Raw genomic sequence first — 20,685 nt, forward strand, 5'->3', positions numbered from 1 at the left:
AGATTCAAGAAACAAGCACTTTTTGGAACACAGGGTGTTTAAATAGAAGAAGGAAAGAAAAACACCACCTCTCCCCCTCCAGGCCTCCTGGAGCAGCAGCTCCAACCCCAGCCACGCGTGGCACCGACAATGCCCACCTGACACTTCTCCCTCCCGCAGCTAAATTCCTAGAATTTATTTTCTAGGAATTTAGTCAATCCACACCGAATGCCTCCACTCTCTCACTTAACATCCCTAATCTGCCTGAAGGGCCCACTTGAAATTCAAGTTGTGAGCGAACTTGCACTCTTACAAGCAGAAAAAGCCCTGGCAATATTCTCTCCCGCCTGTTCGCATTCCAGCCCTCCCCACTGCCCGGCCGCTGAGCCGGAGGATGGAGGCCAGGATGGTGGCCCTGCGCCCTGGTGGAGACCACACCCCCAGGTAAAACCCCAAACCCAGGCCACAGGGCACTGGCTGGAAAGCCAGGGGTTGTCAAAAGCCTCCTCCCTCACCTGGCCTGCAGTGGGGGACCTTAAGACAGGCAGGGGACAGGAATTCCCTGGCGATCCAGTGGTAAAGACTCTGGACTTCCACTGCAGGGGACATGGGTTAGATCCCTGGTCGGGGAACTAAGATCCCATAAGCCGCCCAGCGTGGCCATACGAAACAAAAACAAAAAGGCAAGAGTCTGAATGCCGGGCTACAGGCGAGGGGCCATGTCAGGCCCCCAGAGGGGAAAGCAAGGTGGGCACCTACCCATGCTGTGTGTGAGGCTTTGCTGAAAGGCTTTCCAGGCCCAAAATACCAGAGCTGGCCTGCCCAAAGGCCTGAAATAACCACCAGGAGGGACCCACATCTCAGGGCCCCAAAGTCCTCTTTTTAAATGTAAATATCCCAAAGAATTAACATACAGGGCCCCGGCACCCGCCAGCACAGCAGTGTCTCAGAGTACAAAGCTGTCGATTGACTAAGGGAAAAGCTCGTGTCCCTGCAAGGCTTAGGACTTAGGGACCCACCAGGGTAAGGTGGCTAGCTCCCGCGGCCGCGCCCTCCCTGGGCGCTGTGAACCTGGCCTCCAGCAACTTCTCGACGCACCACGCCCCTCACCCACACCCACCCCCGGTCTTCCTTCCCCTCTTTCCTCCCCGCTGTGCCCCGCGCCGTACCCCACTCGGCCAAAGCTGGGCTGGTGGCTCGCAGCAGCCCAGAGGTGGATAGAAATCTGCCTGGCAACGAGTCACGGGGACCTGGATGCGGCCTGGCAATTGGCAGTTCGGCCGAACGGGGCGTGGCGTCAGATGCTCCCTAGAGACTGTCCTGTGCGCCCCCCCCACCCCGTCCCTCCCTCCCATGCTCCCTCTCACTTCTCCGGGACCGCGAGTCTCCGGAAGGCTCTCTTACTCCCTGGAAAATGGCGGCCCCATGATTACATTATGGGGGGCTTAAGGGTGTCACCTGGTTTCTGGTTGGAGCGGAAGAACTTGAAGTTGCAAGAATGCTGTTTTATTTAGGTGGTAAATTCATTTGGGGCGCTAGGAGGGACTTAGATAGGGAGCGGGGCTAAAGTCCCCTCAAAGCCCTTCGGCGCAGTCCCTGCTCCCTGTAGGTCCTCTCTTCTTTCCTTCCCTCCGCACGCCCTGACACGCTCCCAGCTGCTCGTTCCAAATCGTCCCCCTTCCTGGGGCTTTGCTCCTCCCCTGCTGCCTTCTCCCTCCCGGCACCGGCCACGCCGCATCCACCTCTGCCCTGTCCCGGCCTCGCATTTCGGTTTTCCCCATAGATTGCTTTTTACTTCCTTCTTCCCTCGGGCCCCCATAATCTCCGGAGGAAAGAGCCCGTGGTCCAAACTCGTGGAGGCCTCAGTTCCTTCCCCTTGGGCGGGGCGCCGCTGGTGGGTGGGACAGAGCATAGTGCTCCGCTCACACCGCTCACGATTAGCGAGTTCTCTCTCCAGCTGGGCTCCAATTAGCCTCAGCTTTGGAGCCCAGGAGGCCTGCAGGCGAAGGGATGAGGGAGACTGTCCACGGTTGGGACCAACTCTCCTGCCCAAAACTCCTCTCTGGAGCCCCCTCACATTCCCAGGTCCTCCCCAAGAGAGGATACCCAGAGGCCTCAGCTGGCCTGCATTCCGAAGCTGGGGGGCAGCCAGTCCACTGGATGGGGTGGTGGAAGGGGCCTCCAGGCTTCCTGGACAGCCGTCAGGGACAGTGGGTGAGGCAGTTATAATGTACATGCTTTGATTGTCGTTTCTCCCTTGTTTATCATCATCCTGGAAGAGTGAATACTCAGGAGGGGAAAAAACCCAGGGTAACGCTGGGGAGGAGGGGCTGGCAGCAGCTGACAAGGTTGAACCTGGGCCAAGGGTTCACTTCACTTGAGGCCTGGAGCCTGCCCTTACCCCGCAAATGGGCAAATGAATAAGAGCCTTTTCTGGGCTGGACCAGAAACCAGCCAAGTTGCCGGGGTTTCCAGTTTCTGCTACTTACTAGCTGTGTGACCCTGAACATAATTGCTTAACCTCTCTGAGCCTCAGTTTCTGTGTCTGAGGAAAGTAATACCGACCTCATAGGGTTGTAGAAATCAAAAGAGATAAAGTGTGTACAATACATATACAATGCCTAACACAAAGTAAGTATTCAATAGAAATGGCTAACACTTCCAGTACTTACTATATGCCAAATACATTATACTGTATGTGTTGACTTACATCCTCCTCACAAAACTGCTCTGAGAGAGGTAATGTATCATCACTATTTTATAGATAAGGGAAGTGAGGCACAGAAAGGTTCAATAACTTGCCCAAGATCACACAGCTAGGAAGTGGCAGAACTGATAGCTACCATCATCATTATCATCATCATCATTATTCCCTTATTATTCCCTTACTTATTCCCTTGTAGTCTCCTTGAGGAAACGGGCTTTGCCCATAAGTATTTAATAACTGCTTCAGTTCTCAAAAGGTCAAGGCCCTACAAATTTTGAAAGACAGCTTCCATTTCCTAAAACCTCCACAGAAAAAAATTCCCGGGTTCCTCAGGGAAACAGCAATGGCATCAGGGGAAAGGGGGAAAAATGCTTTTTTAAATTTAAAAAAAATTATTTTTTTTCTGGACACACCCTGACATGCGGGATCTTAGTTCCCCAACCAAGGATGGAACCCCTGCAGTAGGAGCATGGAGTCCTAACCACTGGACCACCAGAGAAGTCCCAAAATGCTTTTTTTTTAATTAGTAAGCTTGGATTGACCTAGACAGAGTCACCTCTTCCAGCTCTAAGGGTGGAGACGGATTGCTTCACTTCTCTGAACCTCACTTTTCTATAGCCTTCTGGCCAGGGGCCGAGTGAGAACTCAGCATGAGATCTCAAGAGATGGGCACCTTGTGGACCACCAGTCCCTGTCCTGAGAGAAGCTCTTCGTTCTTAACCCTTTCCGATCCTCAGCCCCGCTGCTGGGAGGTTTTCCATTAAGGCCAGGTCTCAAGTTTGTGGTGGAAAATAACAGAGATTTTTAAAGGGAATTGAAACCACCGGCCTCAGCAGAATGTTCCACACACATTTGCTCTGGCCCATTCACGGCAGCACCTCTGCTGGCATCAGTCAGCCTTGGGAAGCTCTAGCAAATGCCTGACTCCACGGGGCGATTCAGAGGCCGGTAAACAGCTCTGGCATTCCCAACCCGTGGCAAGCATTCATGCACTGAATTCTTTGTCCTGATGAGGACAGACAGAGAGCTGCTCTGTGGTGCAAAGCCCAAAGCCAGAACTCCAGTTTCCAAACAGCAGCCGGAAAGCACGCCAAGGCCGAGGCACGCAGGCCACCAACCCTTTCAAGGCCACCAGCCCTTTCAGCCCTATTTTGCTTGCAAAATAAACTTGCCCAAACTTGGACTTCTTTCTTGAAAACTTGGGTTTACTTGTTAATTCCAAAGGGGGAAAAGACTTGGCGCTGTTACAATGGAGAAACTTGGCAATCTCCTCCTTCACCGAGGGCTCCAAGTCATGAGGGTCCTGAGCAGTGACCCCACTCCACTTCTGTGGGATCGCTGCCCCTGAACACATAACCTGAACCCAAGCATGAGGAAATATCCTCAGACAAACCCACACCGAGGGACGTTGCTGCAAAACAACTGGCCCTGTACACTTCAAAAATCTCAGTGTCACAAATGACAACAAAAAGCAAAGGAACTGTTCCAAACTGAAGAAGCTAAAGAGACCATGACAATTAAAGGTCACGTGGGATCACAGGTGGTTGAAGCCTAAATGGGAAAAAAGACATTGCTACAAGGAAATTGTAGTTACTGGGGCAATTGGTAAAATTTAAATATGGGCAATATGTCAGATAATAATAACAATGTTAAGTTTCCTGAATTTGGCTCTTATCTTGTGGTTATATAAGAGAATGTCCATACATGCTGAAGGATTTAGGAGTAAAGGGTCATGATGTTTGCAATCCACTTTCAAATGATTCAGCAGATATAATGATAATTATAACATCGAGAGAGAGAGAGAGAGAGAGAGAGATTAAAACCAACAAGGTAAAACTGGGAAATCTAAGTGAAAGTTATATGGTTATTCACTGTGTCATTCTTGCAACTTCTCTGTAGGTCTGAATTCAAAATAAATACACTGTAGGGCTTCCCTGGTGGCCCAGTGGTTGAGAGTCCGCCTGCCGATGCAGGGGACACGGGCTCGTGCCCCGGTCCGGGAAGATCCCACATGCCGCGGAGCGGCTGGGCCCGTGAGCCATGGCCGCTGAGCCTGCGCGTCCGGAGCCTGTGCTCCGCAACGGGAGAGGCCACAACAGTGAGAGGCCCGCGTACCGCAAAAATAAATAAATACACTGTAAAAAAAAAAGGAACGTCAGTTACAAGCTGAGCAGCATCTCTCACGTCACAGCTAACACGCAATGCCAGAGAGCTAAGATGGGACTTGAGAAATGAGACGCACGTGCCAGCAACATGCAAAGTCCTGGGGGTGCAGTGCCTTGGCTTTGGGCCACTAGAGACATAGCAGTATTTCAACAGTGCTGTTGCTCAAAACATTTGAGTTGGTTTACCAGCCACATGGGAAAATTAGTTGCGCTACATTATAATCATGCCTTGTTTTTGACCCCAAACAGCCCCATCCACCTAATTAACCAGCCTTGCTTCTGAAAAGATCATAGACTATTGGAACTGGCAAGGGCCTTAGAGAATGCATGCCTTATCCATGTTACAAATGAGTAAACCGAGGCTCAAAGAGGGGCCTTCACTTGTTGAAGGTCATGGCGAATCCCACTTACTCCCAGGCTAGTGGTCTTTTCAGAGTTTTGTCCTGGACACCCTGGAGGATCTTCCAGGCCCTTTGGCCATTTGCAGGCCTCAAGAGAGGAAGATTTGTGCTTCCCCAAGGAAATTGTTCCTTTTTTAAATGCACAAGTGATGTTGAGAGCAGTTCCAAAAGAGAGGGGACAAAAATATTCTTAACCGTAAAATTTTCACAGAAGTGTAGCACCTCCCGAGTATAAGTGTGTTTGTTTAAAACAAAAATTGTCATATTACTTTATGATCATACCTTAGCTACACCCCACATAACCGTGGCTATTTTAAGAAACCTCAATACATAGTCAGTCACACTTGCCAAACAGAAAAATGAGGATGAGGGCATTGTCCTGGTCGTTCTCTGTCTCGCCATCCACCCTGAGACCCCTTCTCCGTGCTTCTCTGCCCTGCTCTGTGCCTGCGGAAGGCCGATCCCTCTACCCGCAAGTTCTGGGCTCGGGACTTCCCCAGTGGTGCAGCGAGTAAGACTCAGAATGCAGGGGGCCCGTGTTCGACCCCTGGTCAGGGAACTAGAGCCAACATGCATGCCGCAACTAAGTTCACACGCCACAACTAAGGAGTCCGCCTACCGCAGCTAAGACCCGGCACAACCAAATAAATAAACTTTTTTTTTAAAAGAAAAGACCTGGGCTCGCTTGCCCTCCAGCGCAAGGCACCAGCAGAAGGAAAGGTCAGGGAGCTTCTTCCTGCTTCTCATGGCAGGCAGTCCTGGCAGATGCTGTGGCCCCTCGTGGCTAGATTCCAGGAATACCATCTCTTCCCAGGCCCCTTCCTGCCCAGGGGTAGCACCAGTCCCCCGCTGTCCCTGGGGGTCTCACCACCCCTTGTTGGCTGCTTGGTCCTGGCCCACTACTGCACGAACAGCCGCCGTTAAATTCTCTGTGGCTGAGTTGTCTTCACGAACGTTTCCTGTAGGGACCGACCCTGACACGTACAGAAATGAGTTTGAGCTGGTGAAAAACATACACTGCCTTTTGTGAGCATGGGGTGCATTTCAACATAATTGAATTGGGGACTTCCCTGGCGGTCCAGTGGTTAAGACTCTGCACTCCCAATGCAGGGGGCTCAGGTTCGATCCCTGGTCGGGGAACTAAGATCTCACATACCGTGGGGTGTGGCCAAAAAAAGTAAAAAAAAAAAAAGAATTGAATTTGCCAAACGTCCCCTTAGCCACGCCCACAGTCAGTCACACTGCTTAAAGCAAGGTGCACTGTCAGGCTGCAGGCCCTGCTGTGGCTCCGTGCTGGAACTCCAAGGAAGGACCCAGAACTGGGACCTCAGAGTATTAAGACCTCCTGAATCTGGGCCCTGCAGGACTTTGGGGAATAACTTGGACCATCCCCATCAGGTAGGCAGTGAGAAGGCGTCAGGAAGAACGGAGGAAGGGGGGAACTGAGAGTGGGTGGGCAGAACAAGCGAAGGAAAGCTCGCTGGGATGGGCCCTCCATATGCGTCTCCACCCCCTGGCACCTCCTCCCTGTTCCCCCTTCCGGTGGTAACAGTCACTGCAGCAGGGAGGGCTCCTGTCCTGTGGTCACTGCCTCCAGCCTGGGCCTGATGTGGGAGGAGGGCAGCTGGGAAGTTTCTCACATTTGAATGGCCCGTTGCCATGTTCCTGATCCATCTGACCCACTACTCCTGACTGTCCCAACCAATGAGATCTCACCCTGAGAGTCCAGGGAAACATCACCATCATCCTCATCATCCCTGGTAGAAGCGTCACTTACACGTGTGTATTTCCAGTGTTCCAGTGTCCCACATCCATCACATCATTTGGTCTGTGGAGGTCAGCAGAGGCGGATTCTGAGACCAGGGGGCAGGGACAGCATCTAACTACGTGATGCTCTAAAAATACTTGTTGAATGAATGGACGCTGAGGGCCACACTAGTGTACATCACCCCTTCCTCAAGCTAAAAAAAAATTTTTTTAATTGCCATATTATTGGACAATCTGGGTAGTTCTGCCTGGGAGATCTTTCCAGCGTCCCAGTGGGCATCCCCCTGGCTGTGTACACAAGTGCACCGCACTGTCACCCACTTATCCCCCCTCCAGACGCCAGGACCACACATCTGCACGCTCTGTCCCACTCCACACTCATCAGCTTCAGAACGGAGAACTGGGATTTGAGCCGTGGTTGAAAGCAGCACACTTGTGGGGTGCCCAGACCTGGTTAGGACGGAAGGCAGCTGCGTGTAGGCACGTGTGCCAGTGGGCGTGTGCACACTCTAGCTTTTCAGTGTGTGTGCAGGGGCTCACACCCACCTCCCTAGGACTCCATGCCCACCCTCATGCTCTCAATAAACAAACAAATGGCTGTGACATGAATGCTATACCCTTAAATGCGATGCCCTTGCACAGCAGACAACCCAAATACCTGAACAGACAGACTCTGGGCCTGTGGATGCTACCCCTAGTTTATGGGTGAGGAAACTCTTGCCCAATTCACAAAATCAGCTTTTAAAAAGCCACGGGGGCTGGGGGAGGGATAAATTAGGAGTATGGGATTAACAGATATACACTACTATATATAAAATAGATAACCAACAAGGACCTACTGTATAGCACAGGGAACTATATTCAATATTTTGTAATAACTTACAAGGGAAAAGAATCTGGAAAAGAATATATATCTATATATTTATTTATTTATATAAAACCGAATCACTTTGCTATACTTCTGAAGCTAATACAACATTGTAAATCAACGATACTTCAATACATAAATAAAATTTTTAAAAAATATTTTAAAAAGCCACAGGGGATCAAGCACCTCCCTTGCTACCTATCTCTTTCCAAAAGCAAGAGCCACCCGTGAGCTCCAAAGCCCCCCAGGGACACAGGCTCTGCTGGCTGAGGCGGGAGTGGATGAAGCTGGCAAGGGCCCATCTGAAATCCAAGCGAGGGCAGGTGGATTTCACGCTGGGCAGGAGATCCCGCTGCTCTGCGCTGAGACCCGCAGATAAGCTGGCTCTGGAGAGGGCAGGAGGGGGTTGGAGCTGGTATCTCCACTCCAGGGCTGATGGGAGAGGTACAGAGCTGCTTCCACTGGCAGAAAGGAAGCAGCTCTGGGGAATGGCAAGGGGAATGAGCTTGGTTCGATCATTTTGGCCTAAGAAGGCGCTGCCCTCTGCCCAGCCATGACCAACATCAGAAGCCAGTTCCTAGAAGGTCCCCCCACTCTGTATTGTCTACAGAGCTGCAAATCAGAAGGGGACTTTTGGACTTCCCTGGCGGTCCAGTGGTTAAGACTCTGTGCTCCCAACGCAGGGGGCGTGGGTTTGATCCCTGGTCGGGGAACTAAGATCCTGCGTGCCTCAAGGGAAGGCCAGAAAAAAGGGGGTGGGGGAGGGGACTTCTGTCAGAAGAGATTTTTCATAAAGTTTAGCGCTCACGTGGACTAGAAGGAAGCATAAAGACATGTGATTCGAGATCAGCACCCTTATTTCGAAGGGGAAACTGAGGCCCAGAAGGGCAGGTAACGAGGCCAGCCAGCAAACCTACAGCCAAGTTTGGAACAGCTGGCAGGTCTGTGACCCACGGTCAGATCCCTTTCTGCCATTCCATAGGCCTTTCCTTCCATTCACGTCTGAACCATTTCTGAATCGTATATTCCTATCTGAGGATGCCAAGTTGGTGGGCAGGTCCTGGGGCTCGGGCTGCCAGCGTGCCCAGCCTCTCTTGACTTCTCAGCAATGGTACAACCAGCCTCACCATGAGAATCGAGAAGCAAAGAACCCCTCCCATCACCCACTAATGCAACTAGCAACGCCACTGAGGGGACCCAGTCTGACCTGTCGGGGCTGGGTATGCAGCCTCCCTAGGCCTCATCCTCCCATTACAGAATATAAAAGGCACAGGACATCCGGGTTAATAAACAGCTTTATTTGCCCTTGACAGCATCCATTTTCTTACATTCTCAATTAATTTGCCATTAAAGTGCTGGAAATTTCCTTAATCACGATAACATTTGTTAAAAGAAATCAGAATTAATATCAGGAACGTGGCGATCACAAAGAAAACATTTCTCTTACAACACAGAATGGAAGGCCCTCGTGTCGAGTCGGTGGGTTGGCTAATTTGCAAACAGACTCTAAATTCCCTCTCATCGTGAGCCCCAAACGGGCTGGGACCGCCACCCCTGGGGAAGAAAAAGCAACGCTAAAGAGTTCTAGAAACACCCACACGCCCCGCCTGGCGGCTCCTCTCAGCCATCTTGGGATGTTTCCTGTTTGAGTTGATCCGACGGCAGGAGAAATGAAGGTCTGGCCCCCCTCTACTGCCTTCTCCACCCCCCACCCTGACTAACAGAAGCCCCAAAAGTCATTACAATGAAAAAGTGGGTTTCCATGACCCCAACGCTAACAATGTTCAGTAAAAATGAGGATAATAAACACAAAAGCTTGCTTAGTAAACAGGAGCTCTCAGCGTTCAATGCAAAAACAAAAACCTGAAATCTTAAGGCAAATACTGTTGACTTTGCACACGGGCTGGACGAAGAACTTAGAACTCTTTACCTATCTGTAAAGCTCCAGGAGGAGCCTAAAGGCGCTGGTCTTTTCAGCGCTCGCCCCTGCCAGAGGCCAGGTGTTTGCGTTACTGCTGAGGCTGTCGGCGTGTTTCTCTTTGGAGTTTATATACAAACTCACCCAAGGCTGATGTATTTTTATACATATATGTACACACACACAGAGGCCTGCTACTCTTTCTTTGTGGAAACTGTCAGCTCCACCTCGGGAAGCTGGATGCCAACTTTAGTCCCACTGTCACTGCTAGAAGATGTCAGTTGGGACTTCTTAGAGGCCAAGGACACTCCACTCCCCTGTAACTTGCCTGCCTCATCATCACTCCCGGTCACCTCATAATGACCTTTGCTCTTTGACCCCAATCCACCAAAGGTACCAAATTTCAGCTTCCCATGTTTCCCTTTGACTTTCCCGCCTTCCAGCAACACTTCCCCACCTTCGAACTCCAAAGTTCCCGGAGGGGTAGAAGACGCAGAATGCTCCCTTTCTTCACTGAAGGAATTTGAGCGGTGCTGTGCCTTCTTGCTTTTGAATAAGGAGAATTTGCCTTTGGGCGAAGACGTTTCGACTTCTGCCTCTCCTTCCAGAGAGCCTAGGCTGGCCTTGGAGCTCTTCAGCTCACCTTTGGACCCTGGAATGGACGCTTCCGGTGAGCCGGTGACACCAGGTTTCCCTTTAGGTTTGGAAAAGTTGAACTTGGGCATTTTGATTTTGGACTTTTTAAGTTTTACATCAGACTCTTCCCACTCGGCGTCTCCGGCACCAGACTGGACACCGGCCTCCGCTTTAGGGAAGTTAATATCCACCCCTACTTCTCTGCCAACCAGCTCACGGCCAGAGAAGGTGAACTTGGGGATCTTCATCTTGGGGAATGTTACTTTTCCAGATCCGCTTTCCAAGTGACCTTGAGGCCCAGACACGCTCAGCCCAGGACCCTGAAGTCCAATCTGGTCTCCTTTGACACCTCCTTCTATCTTTGGTCCTGAGAAATGAAGTCCTCCGGCAAACTTAGGTGCATCCAGGTTGAGAGCAGAGGAGACCTGGGGTCCTTTCCACTCCCCGCCGGAACCTTTGACGCTCACATGCCCCTCACCCAGGCTGATATCTGGGGCACTGACACCCCCTGAAACATCCATGCCTCCTTTGATTTTCGGGCCTTTCAAGCTGACACCAAAATCTGACTCAGGAGATGCCACGTTAAAGGAAGGCCCTTTCATGCCAATGTCAGGAAGGGCCCCGTGGAAACCTATTCCTGAACCCTTCAGATCACCTTTGATTTCAGGACCAGAAATATGCCCGGTTGGGAGTTTCACATTCACACCTGGCAGCTCCACCTCACATCTGGATGACTTAATTCCAGGCGTCTGGAGGTTTCCTTCTAGGCCTTGAACACTGATGCCCGGAAGACCTCCTCCAACCGTGGGGCCTTTCATGTCACCACTGGCCCCGAGGCTGCCTTTTGCTTTTGGTCCTTCCAAGTTCAAGTCCACATCTGGTGCTGAGATTTGAGGGCCAGAGATCTGAGGCCCTTTCAGGTTCGGGCCTCTGAGGTTCAAATCTATGCCGGGCCCCTTTAGTTCTCCAGCGCCTTGTGGCCCCTTGACGCCGATGTCCAAGTCGGACCCTGGAGCGGAGATGCCAAACTGGGGCAGCTTCATCTTAGGAAGTTTGATACCACCTTCAGGTGCCTCCAAGCTTAGGTCAGGAGCACCTACTGATACTTCAGGACACTTGATGTCACCAGAGACAGCCAGGTCTCCCTGCAGGCTTGGTCCCTTCAGGGTCACATCTGGCGCACCGACATCAAGCATTGCTGTGGCATCAGTTCCAGGCACTTTCATACCATCACCTTCCACCTTCACCTTTCCACCGACACCTCTGAGGTCAAGCCCAGGAGCATGCACCTTCATGCTGGGAACAGAGACATCCAGGCCTCCCTTCAAACTTGGTCCTTTCGAGTTCAGGTCAAGGTCAGGTCCAGAGACGTTTGGCGCAGAGAGGTTCACTGAAGGCAAGTCTATTTTTGGCCCTTTCAGAGCCACATCGGGCCCTTCGAGCTTAACATCTGGTGCGCTCAAGCCTCCTTCTAGAGAGGGCAGCTGGACCTCCGCTCCCCCACCCTCCATCTTCACACCAGGGACGCCGATCTTGGGCATCGAAAACTTGGGGAACTTAATTTTCGATTCTGGACCTTGCAGATCTACATCTGGTCCTTCCAGTCCCACACTGGGGACATCACCCTTCATCTTTGGTCCTTTCAAGTTAACATTCACATCAGGGATGGAGACTTGAGGGGCAGAAATGCTGAATGATGGTGCTTTGACTTTAGCATCTGGGCCTTCAATGTTGATGTCAGGTGCATCCAAGTTTGCCTGCACCCTGGGGCCTTTCAAGTCGCCCTCTATGTTTGGCCCTGAGACATCCACACCTGGCACCTTGAACTTGGGAGCCTTCAGCTTGATGTCAGGACCTTCCACGTTAATCTCTGGTGAGGAAACATCCAGGTCAGGTGCCTGGATTTCACCCCCCATTTTGGGGCCAGGGAGGGAAGCTTCACCTTTAAATTTAGGTGACTTAATGTCAAATTCGACATCTGGAAAGTACATTTTTCCAAACATAGGTTTCTTGGTCTTGGGAGATTTCGCGTCGACTTTAAGAGAGGCATCCGGCCCTGCGACGTTGACATCTGCATCAGGAGACTTGAGGCTGGCATCAATCTCACCCCCAGGAGCATTCACATCAAATCCTTGTTTTTTGGCCTTAATTTTAGGACCACTCATGTGAATTTTAGGCATTTTAAACTTACTCTTCTTGCCCTTGCCACCAACACCAATTTCAGGAGCCTCAACATTCAGCTCTGCCTCAGGAACCGTCACGTCGAGGGAAGGTGATTTGAAGTCAGCTTTGGGGCTTTTGGCCCCAAACCCAAACTTGGGCTTCTTAAATTTGGGAATTTTCACATCTGGCCCCTCGGCGTTAATATCTGGGCTCTCCACGTGTACATCTAAGCTCGGAGCTTCGAAATCAACTTTGGGTCCCTTGAGGTCCAGTTCACCGCCTTCTAATTTGGGACCAGAAACTCCAATTTTGGGTGCCTTGAGATGCAAATCAGTATCAGGTGCAGTTACTTTAGGGGCAGATATATCCAGTGAGGGCATCTTCAAATGTGGGCCACTGAGTTTGGCATCAGGGCCTTCAAGATCCAGACCTGGACCTTTAAGGTCTACTTTGGGGCCTTTGAAAGTCCCTTCAATCTTAGGGACAGACACATCGAAACCTCCTTTGCCTGTGGATCCTTTCAAATCCAGGTCGACATCAGGCACGGAGATTTTGGGAGCTTTGATATTTACCTCCGGCATCTTGAACTTGGGGCCTTTCAGTTTTGCATCTGGACCTTCAATATTCACATCTGGAACATCAACGTCCACCTTGGGTCCTGAAACGTCAATGTCAGCCTTAGGCAGGTTCACATCCACTTCGGGGCCCTCTCCTTTGAAGCCAGGCATGCTGAACTTGGGCATTTTTACCTTAGGCATCTTCAGGTGCCAGTCTGGGCCATGAACGTCCACATCTGGAATATCAATGTCCACTTTGGGGCCCTTGACATCAACTTCGGGGCCCTTGAGGTCACCTTCCATCTTAGGCAGAGAAACATCCACATCTCCCTTTACTTTGGGTCCTTTCAGGTTTAAGTCAATGCCAGGCATGGAGATCTTAGGGGCTTTGATGTTCACCTCTGGCACCTTGAACTTGGGGCCCTTCAGTTTCGCATCTGGACCTTCAATATCCACATCTGGAACATCAACGTCCACCTTGGGTCCTGAGACGTCAATGTCAGCCTTGGGCAGGGTCACATCCACTTCAGGGCCCTCTCCTTTGAAGCCAGGCACACCGATCCTGGGCGCCTTGAGATGCAGGTCAGGCATTTTAAACTTGGGGCCCTTCAGTTTCCCTTCTGGACCATTAATGTCAAAATCAGGAGTGTCTATGTCCAGCTTAGGGCCTTTAACATCTATTTTGGGGCCTTTCAGATCTCCTTCCAGTTTAGGGATGGAAGTGTCCAATTCTCCTTTTATCTTAGGTCCTTTCAAGTTCAAATCAATGTCACTCATGGAGATTTGTGGGGTTTTAAAATGGACATCAGGCATCTTAAATTTGGGTCCTTTGAGTTTCCCTTCAGGACCTTCAATGTCCACCTCTGGCCCTTTCAGATCACCTTCTACCTTAGGCAGTGAAAAGTCCACATCCCCCTTTACCTTTGGCCCTTTCAGACTTAAGTCAAAGTCAGGCATGGAGATCTTGGGGGCTTTAATGTTCATCTCTGGCATCTTAAATTTAGGCCCCTTCAGTTTTCCATCTGGACCTTCAATATTGATATCAGGAGTGTCAGTGTCCAGTTTGGGGCTCTTGATGTCCACCTCAGGGGACTTGAGATCACCCTCAACTTTGGGCAGAGAGATATCAACATCACCCTTCATTTTGGGGCCCTTCAGGTTAAAGTCAAGGTCAGGCATGGAGATTTTAGGGGCTTTTATGTTCATCTCCGGCATCTTGAATTTAGGGCCCTTCAGTTTTGCATCTGGACCTTCAATATTTACATCTGGAACATCAACGTCCACCTTGGGTCCTGAGACATCAATGTCAGCCTTAGGCAGGTTCACATCCACTTCAGGGCCCTCTCCTTTGAAACCAGGCATGCTGATCTTGGGCATTTTCACCTTAGGCATCTTCAGGTGCCAGTCTGGGCCATGCACATCCACATCTGGGACATCGATGTCCACTTTGGGACCTTTGACATCAACTTCAGGGCTCTTGAGGTCACCTTCAACTTTGGGCAGAGTAACACCCACATCACCCTTTATGTTGGGGCCCTCCAGATTCAGGTCAACGTTAGGCATGGAGATCTTGGGTGCCTTGAGGTGCAGGTCAGGCATTTTAAACTTGGGGCCCTTCAGTTTCCCTTCTGGACCATGAACATCAATGTCAGGAGTGTCTATGTCCACCTTGGGTGCTGAGACATCAATGTCGGCCTTGGGCAGGTTCACATCCACTTCAGTCCCCTCTCCCTTGAAGCTGGGCATGCTGATCTTGGGCATTTTTATCTTGGGCATCTTCAGGTGCCAGTCTGGTTCATGAACGTCCACATCTGGGGCATCAATGTCCACTTTGGGACCTCTGATGTCAACTTCAGGGGCCTTTAGGTCACCTTCCACCTTAGGCACAGAAACATCCACATCTCCCTTCACCTTAGGACCTTTCAGGTGCAAATCAAAGTCAGGCATGGAGATCTTGGGGGCTTTGATGTTCATCTCAGGCATCTTGAACTTGGGGCCCTTCAGTTTCACATCTGGACCTTCAATATCCGTATCTGGAATATCAACGTCCACCTTGGGTCCTGAGACATCAACGTCAGCCTTGGGCAGGTTCACATCCACTTCTGGGCCCTCTCCTCTGAAGCCAGGCATGCTGATCTTGGGCATTTTTATCTTGGGCATCTTCGGGTGCCAGTCTGGGCCATGCATGTCCACATCTGGGACATCAATATCCACTTTGGGGCCTTTGAGGTCAACGTCAGGGGCGTTTAGTTCACCTTCCACCTTAGGCACAGAAACATCCACATCTCCTTTCACCTTAGGACCTTTCAGGTGCAAATCAAAGTCAGGCATGGAGATCTTGGGGGCTTTGATGTTCATCTCTGGCATCTTGAACTTAGGACCTTTCAACTTTCCCTCAGGTCCTTCAATGTTAATATCAGGGCCTTCAATGTCAACATCAGGGCCTTCAATGTCCACCTTGGGTCCTGACATGTCAATGTTGGTCTTGGGTAGGTTCACATCCACTTCTGGCCCCTCTCCTTTGAAGCCGGGCATGCTGATCTTGGGCATTTTTATCTTGGGCATCTTCAGGTGCCAGTCTGGGCCTTGAACATCCACATCTGGAGCATCAATATCCACTTTGGGACCTTTGATGTCGATCTCAGGGCCTTTCAGATCTCCTTCAGTCTTGGGAAGGGTAACATCTATATCACCCTTCACCTTGGGCCCCTTCAGGTTTAAGTCAATGTTAGGCATGGATATCTTGGGCGCCTTCAGGTGCATCTCTGGCATCTTGAATTTGGGCCCCTTCAGTTTCCCCTCTGGGCCTTCAATGTTAATATCAGGAGTTTCAATGTCCACTTTGGGGCCCTTGATGTCCACCTCAGGGGCCTTGAGGTCACCTTCCACTTTTGGCAAAGACACATCCACATCACCCTTTAGTTTGGGGCCCTTCAGGTTAAAGTCAAGGTCAGGCATGGACATTTTGGGAGCTTTGATATTCATCTCTGGCATCTTGAATTTGGGGCCCTTCAGTTTCGCATCTGGACCTTCAATATTCACATCTGGGGCATCAATGTCCACTTTGGGGCCAGAAATACCAATGTCAGCTTTGGGCAGGTTCACATCCACTTCGGGGCCCTCTCCTTTGAAGCCAGGCATGCTGAACTTGGGCATTTTCACCTTGGGCATCTTCAGGTGCCAGTCAGGGCCTTGAACATCCACATCTGGGACATCAATGTCCACTTTGGGCCCTCTGATGTCCACACCTGGCACATTCATTTCACCTTCTATCTTGGGCACTGACACATCCACATCCCCTTTGACTTTGGGGCCTTTCAAGTGTAAGTCCACATCAGGCATGGAGACCTTGGGAGCTTTGATATTCATATCAGGCATCTTGAATTTGGGACCTTTTAAGCCTCCCTCTAGACCTTCCACATTGATTTCTGGGCCCTCAATGTCCATTCTGGGACCCTCTATGTTGATATCTCCTTTTGGCAGATCCACAGCCATATCTGGCCCTTCTGCTTTTAAGCCGGGCACACTGAACTTGGGCATTTTCATCTTGGGCATTTTCAAATTCCAGTCTGGACCATGAACATCCACATCAGGTGCATCAAGATGAACTTCTGGTGCCTTAATGTCCACTTTGGGTCCTTTAAAATCACCTTCTAAATTAGGACCTGCAACATCTAAGTCTCCTTTGACTTTAGGACCTTTCAGGTTTAACTCCACATCAGGCATAGACACTTTAGGAGACGAAATACTCAAGAAAGGCATTTTGAACTTGGATCCTTTCACTTTTCCTTGGACCTCAATATCGGGAGCATTAATGTCAACTTTTGGACCTGTTACATCAATATCTGGCTTTTTGACTTTGACATCTACCTCAGGTGTCTGAACTTTGGAGCCTGAAAAATTAAATTTGGGAAGCTTAAAACGAGATTTCTTTGACTTGCCTTCAATATTGAGCTTAGGACCAGAAATGTCCACTTCTGGGCCCTTTACATCTAACTTGGGAGCTTTAATGTCACCTTCCAATTTGGGTCCAGAAACATCAACATCTCCCTTAAGTTTTGAGCCTTTCAAATTCAGGTCAATTTCTGGCATGGAGATCTTGGGCATGTTTACATGCACATCAGGCATCTTCAGCTTTGGACCTTTTAATTTGCCTTCTGGGCCATGAATATCAATATCTGGTGCATCTACATCTATCTTCGGGCCTTTGATGTCAAGAGAAGGCCCTTTCAAATCACCTTCTACATTTGGAAGTGAAATATCCACCTCTCCTTTCATTTTAGGGCCTTTAAGATCAAGGTCCAAATCTGGCATTGATATCTTAGGAGTTTTGATATTCATCTCTGGCATCTTGAACTTGGGACCCTTCAGTTTCGCATCTGGACCTTCAATATTCACATCTGGGGCATCAATGTCCACCTTGGGTCCTGAGACGTCAATCTCAGCCTTGGGCAGGTTCACATCCACTTCTGGGCCCTCTCCTCTGAAGCCAGGCATGCTGATCTTGGGCATTTTTATCTTGGGCATCTTCAGGTGCCAGTCTGGGCCATGAACGTCCACATCTGGAGCATCAATGTCCACTTTGGGACCTTTCATGTCAACTTCAGGAACTTTAAGCTCACCTTCCACTTTTGGTAAAGACACATCCACATCACCCTTCACTTTGGGGCCCTTCAGATTAAAATCAATGTCAGGCATGGAGATCTTGGGGGCTTTGATGTTCATCTCTGGCATCTTGAACTTAGGACCTTTCAACTTTCCCTCTGGTCCTTCAATACTAACATCAGGGCCTTCAATGTCCACCTTGGGTCCTGAGACATCAATGTCAGCTTTAGGCAGGTTCACATCCACTTCCGGGCCTTCTCCTTTGAAGCCAGGCATGCTGAACTTGGGCATTTTCATCTTGGGCATCTTCAGGTGCCAATCAGGGCCTTGAACATCCACATCTGGGACATCAATGTCCACTTTGGGGCCTTTGACGTCAACTTCGGGGCCCTTGAGGTCACCTTCCACTTTAGGCACAGAAACATCCACATCTCCTTTCACCTTAGGACCTTTCAGGTGCAAATCAAAGTCAGGCATGGAGATCTTGGGGGCTTTGATGTTCATCTCAGGCATCTTGAACTTAGGACCCTTCAACTTTCCTTCTGGCCCTTCAATGTTAACAACAGGGCCTTCAATGTCCACTTTGGGTCCTGACACATCAATGTCGGCCTTGGGCAGGTTCACATCCACTTCGGGGCCCTCTCCTTTGAAGCCAGGCATGCTGAACTTGGGCATTTTCATCTTAGGCATCTTTAGGTGCCAGTCTGGGCCTTGAACATCCACATCAGGGACATCAATGTCCACTTTGGGGCCTTTGAGGTCAACTTCAGGTCCTTTAAAATCTCCCTCTACCTTGGGGCATGTGATATCCACATCTCCTTTCATCTTTGGACCTGTTAGATTAAGATCAATATCTGGCATGGGTATCTTTGGAGTCTTAAAATGCATTTCAGGCATTTTAAACTTTGGACTTTTCCACTTTTCTTCTGGTCGTTCAATGTTAACATCAGGGCCTTCAATGTCCACTTTGGGTCCTGACACATCAATGTTGGCCTTGGGCAGGTTCACATCCACTTCTGGGCCCTCTCCTCTGAAGCCAGGCATGCTGATCTTGGGCATTTTTATCTTGGGCATCTTCGGGTGCCAGTCTGGGCCGTGAACGTCCACATCTGGAACATCAATGTCCACTTTGGGGCCTTTGATGTCAACTTCAGGGGCCCTCAGGTCACCTTCCACCTTAGGCACAGAAACATCCACATCTCCTTTCACCTTAGGACCTTTCAGGTGCAAATCAAAGTCAGGCATGGAGATCTTGGGGGCTTTGATGTTCATCTCTGGCATCTTGAACTTAGGACCTTTCAACTTTCCCTCTGGTCCTTCAATATTAACATCAGGGCCTTCAATGTCCACCTTGGGTCCTGAGACATCAATGTCAGCTTTAGGCAGGTTCACATCCACTTCCGGGCCTTCTCCTTTGAAGCCAGGCATGCTGAACTTGGGCATTTTCATCTTGGGCATCTTCAGGTGCCAATCAGGGCCTTGAACATCCACATCTGGGACATCAACATCCACTCTGGGGCCTCTGATGTCCACATCTGGCACGTTCATTTCACCTTCTATCTTGGGCACAGACACATCCACATCCCCTTTGACTTTGGGGCCTTTCAAGTGTAAGTCTACATCAGGCATGGAGATCTTGGGGGCCTTGAAGTGCATCTCAGGCATCTTAAACTTGGGACCCTTAAGCTTTCCTTCTGGCCCCTCCAGGCTCACATCTGGGGTTTCAATGTCCACCTTGGGTCCTGAGACGTCTATGTCAGCTTTGGGCAGGTTCACATCCATTTCAGGGCCCTCGCCTCTGAAGCCAGGCATGCTGAATTTGGGCATTTTCATCTTGGGCATCTTCAGGTGCCAGTCGGGGCCTTGAACATCAACATCTGGGTGATCAACGTCCACTTTGGGGCCTTTAATGTCCACATCGGGCACTTTCATTTCACCTTCTATCTTGGGCACCGACACATCCACATCCCCTTTGACTTTGGGGCCTTTCAAATTTAAGTCCACATCAGGCATGGAGATCTTGGGGGCCTTGAAGTGCATCTCAGGCATCTTAAACTTGGGACCCTTAAGCTTTCCTTCTGGCCCCTCCAGGCTCACATCTGGGGTTTCAATGTCCACCTTGGGTCCTGAGACGTCTATGTCAGCTTTGGGCAGGTTCACATCCATTTCAGGGCCCTCGCCTCTGAAGCCAGGCATGCTGAATTTGGGCATTTTCATCTTGGGCATCTTCAGGTGCCAGTCGGGACCTTGAACATCAACATCTGGGTGATCAACATCCACTCTGGGGCCTTTGATGTCCACATCGGGCACTTTCATTTCACCTTCTATCTTGGGCACCGACACATCCACATCCCCTTTGACTTTAGGGCCTTTCAAGTTTAAGTCCACATCAGGCATGGAGATCTTGGGGGCCTTAAAGTGCATCTCAGGCATCTTAAACTTGGGACCCTTAAGCTTTCCTTCTGGCCCCTCCAGGCTCACATCTGGGGTTTCAGTGTCCACCTTGGGTCCTGAGACATCAATGTCAGCCTTGGGCAGGTTCACATCCACATCTGGGCCTTGGCCTTTGAAGCCAGGCATGCTGAATTTGGGCATTTTCATCTTGGGCATCTTCAGGTGCCAGTCTGGGCCCTGGACGTCCACATCTGGGACATCAACGTCCACTTTGGGCCCTCTGATGTCCACACCTGGCACGTTCATTTCACCTTCTATCTTGGGCACAGACACATCCACATCCCCTTTGACTTTGGGGCCTTTCAAGTGTAAGTCCACATCTGGCATGGAGATCTTGGGGGCCTTGAAGTGTATCTCAGGCATCCTAAACTTAGGTCCTTTCAACTTTGCATCAGGACATTCTTGATCAACATCAGGAACCTCCACATCCACATAGGGACCTTTCAAATCTCCCTCCCATTTTGG

The 20,685-nt window shown here is 50.2% G+C and overlaps 1 protein-coding gene across 3 annotated transcripts in view; it reads right to left on the bottom strand.

The window, feature by feature from the left end:
* AHNAK (AHNAK nucleoprotein) overlaps positions 1 to 20,685 on the bottom strand; it is an 82,733-nt gene that overhangs the window by 44,091 nt on the left and 17,957 nt on the right. The window contains exon 6 of one of the 3 annotated variants that reach the window (XM_082844051.1): positions 9,165 to 20,640. The exons of the other annotated variants lie outside the window; for them this stretch is intronic. Coding sequence (XP_082700177.1) covers positions 10,000 to 20,640 — 10,641 coding nt within the window. The 3' untranslated portion in view covers positions 9,165 to 9,999. Of the gene's footprint in view, positions 1 to 9,164; positions 20,641 to 20,685 lie in introns of those variants that run through there. 3 annotated transcript variants of the gene reach the window in all.

Source organism: Leucopleurus acutus (genome assembly GCF_964270905.1).
Source record: "Leucopleurus acutus genome assembly, chromosome: 8".
NCBI lineage: Eukaryota > Metazoa > Chordata > Mammalia > Artiodactyla > Delphinidae > Leucopleurus > Leucopleurus acutus.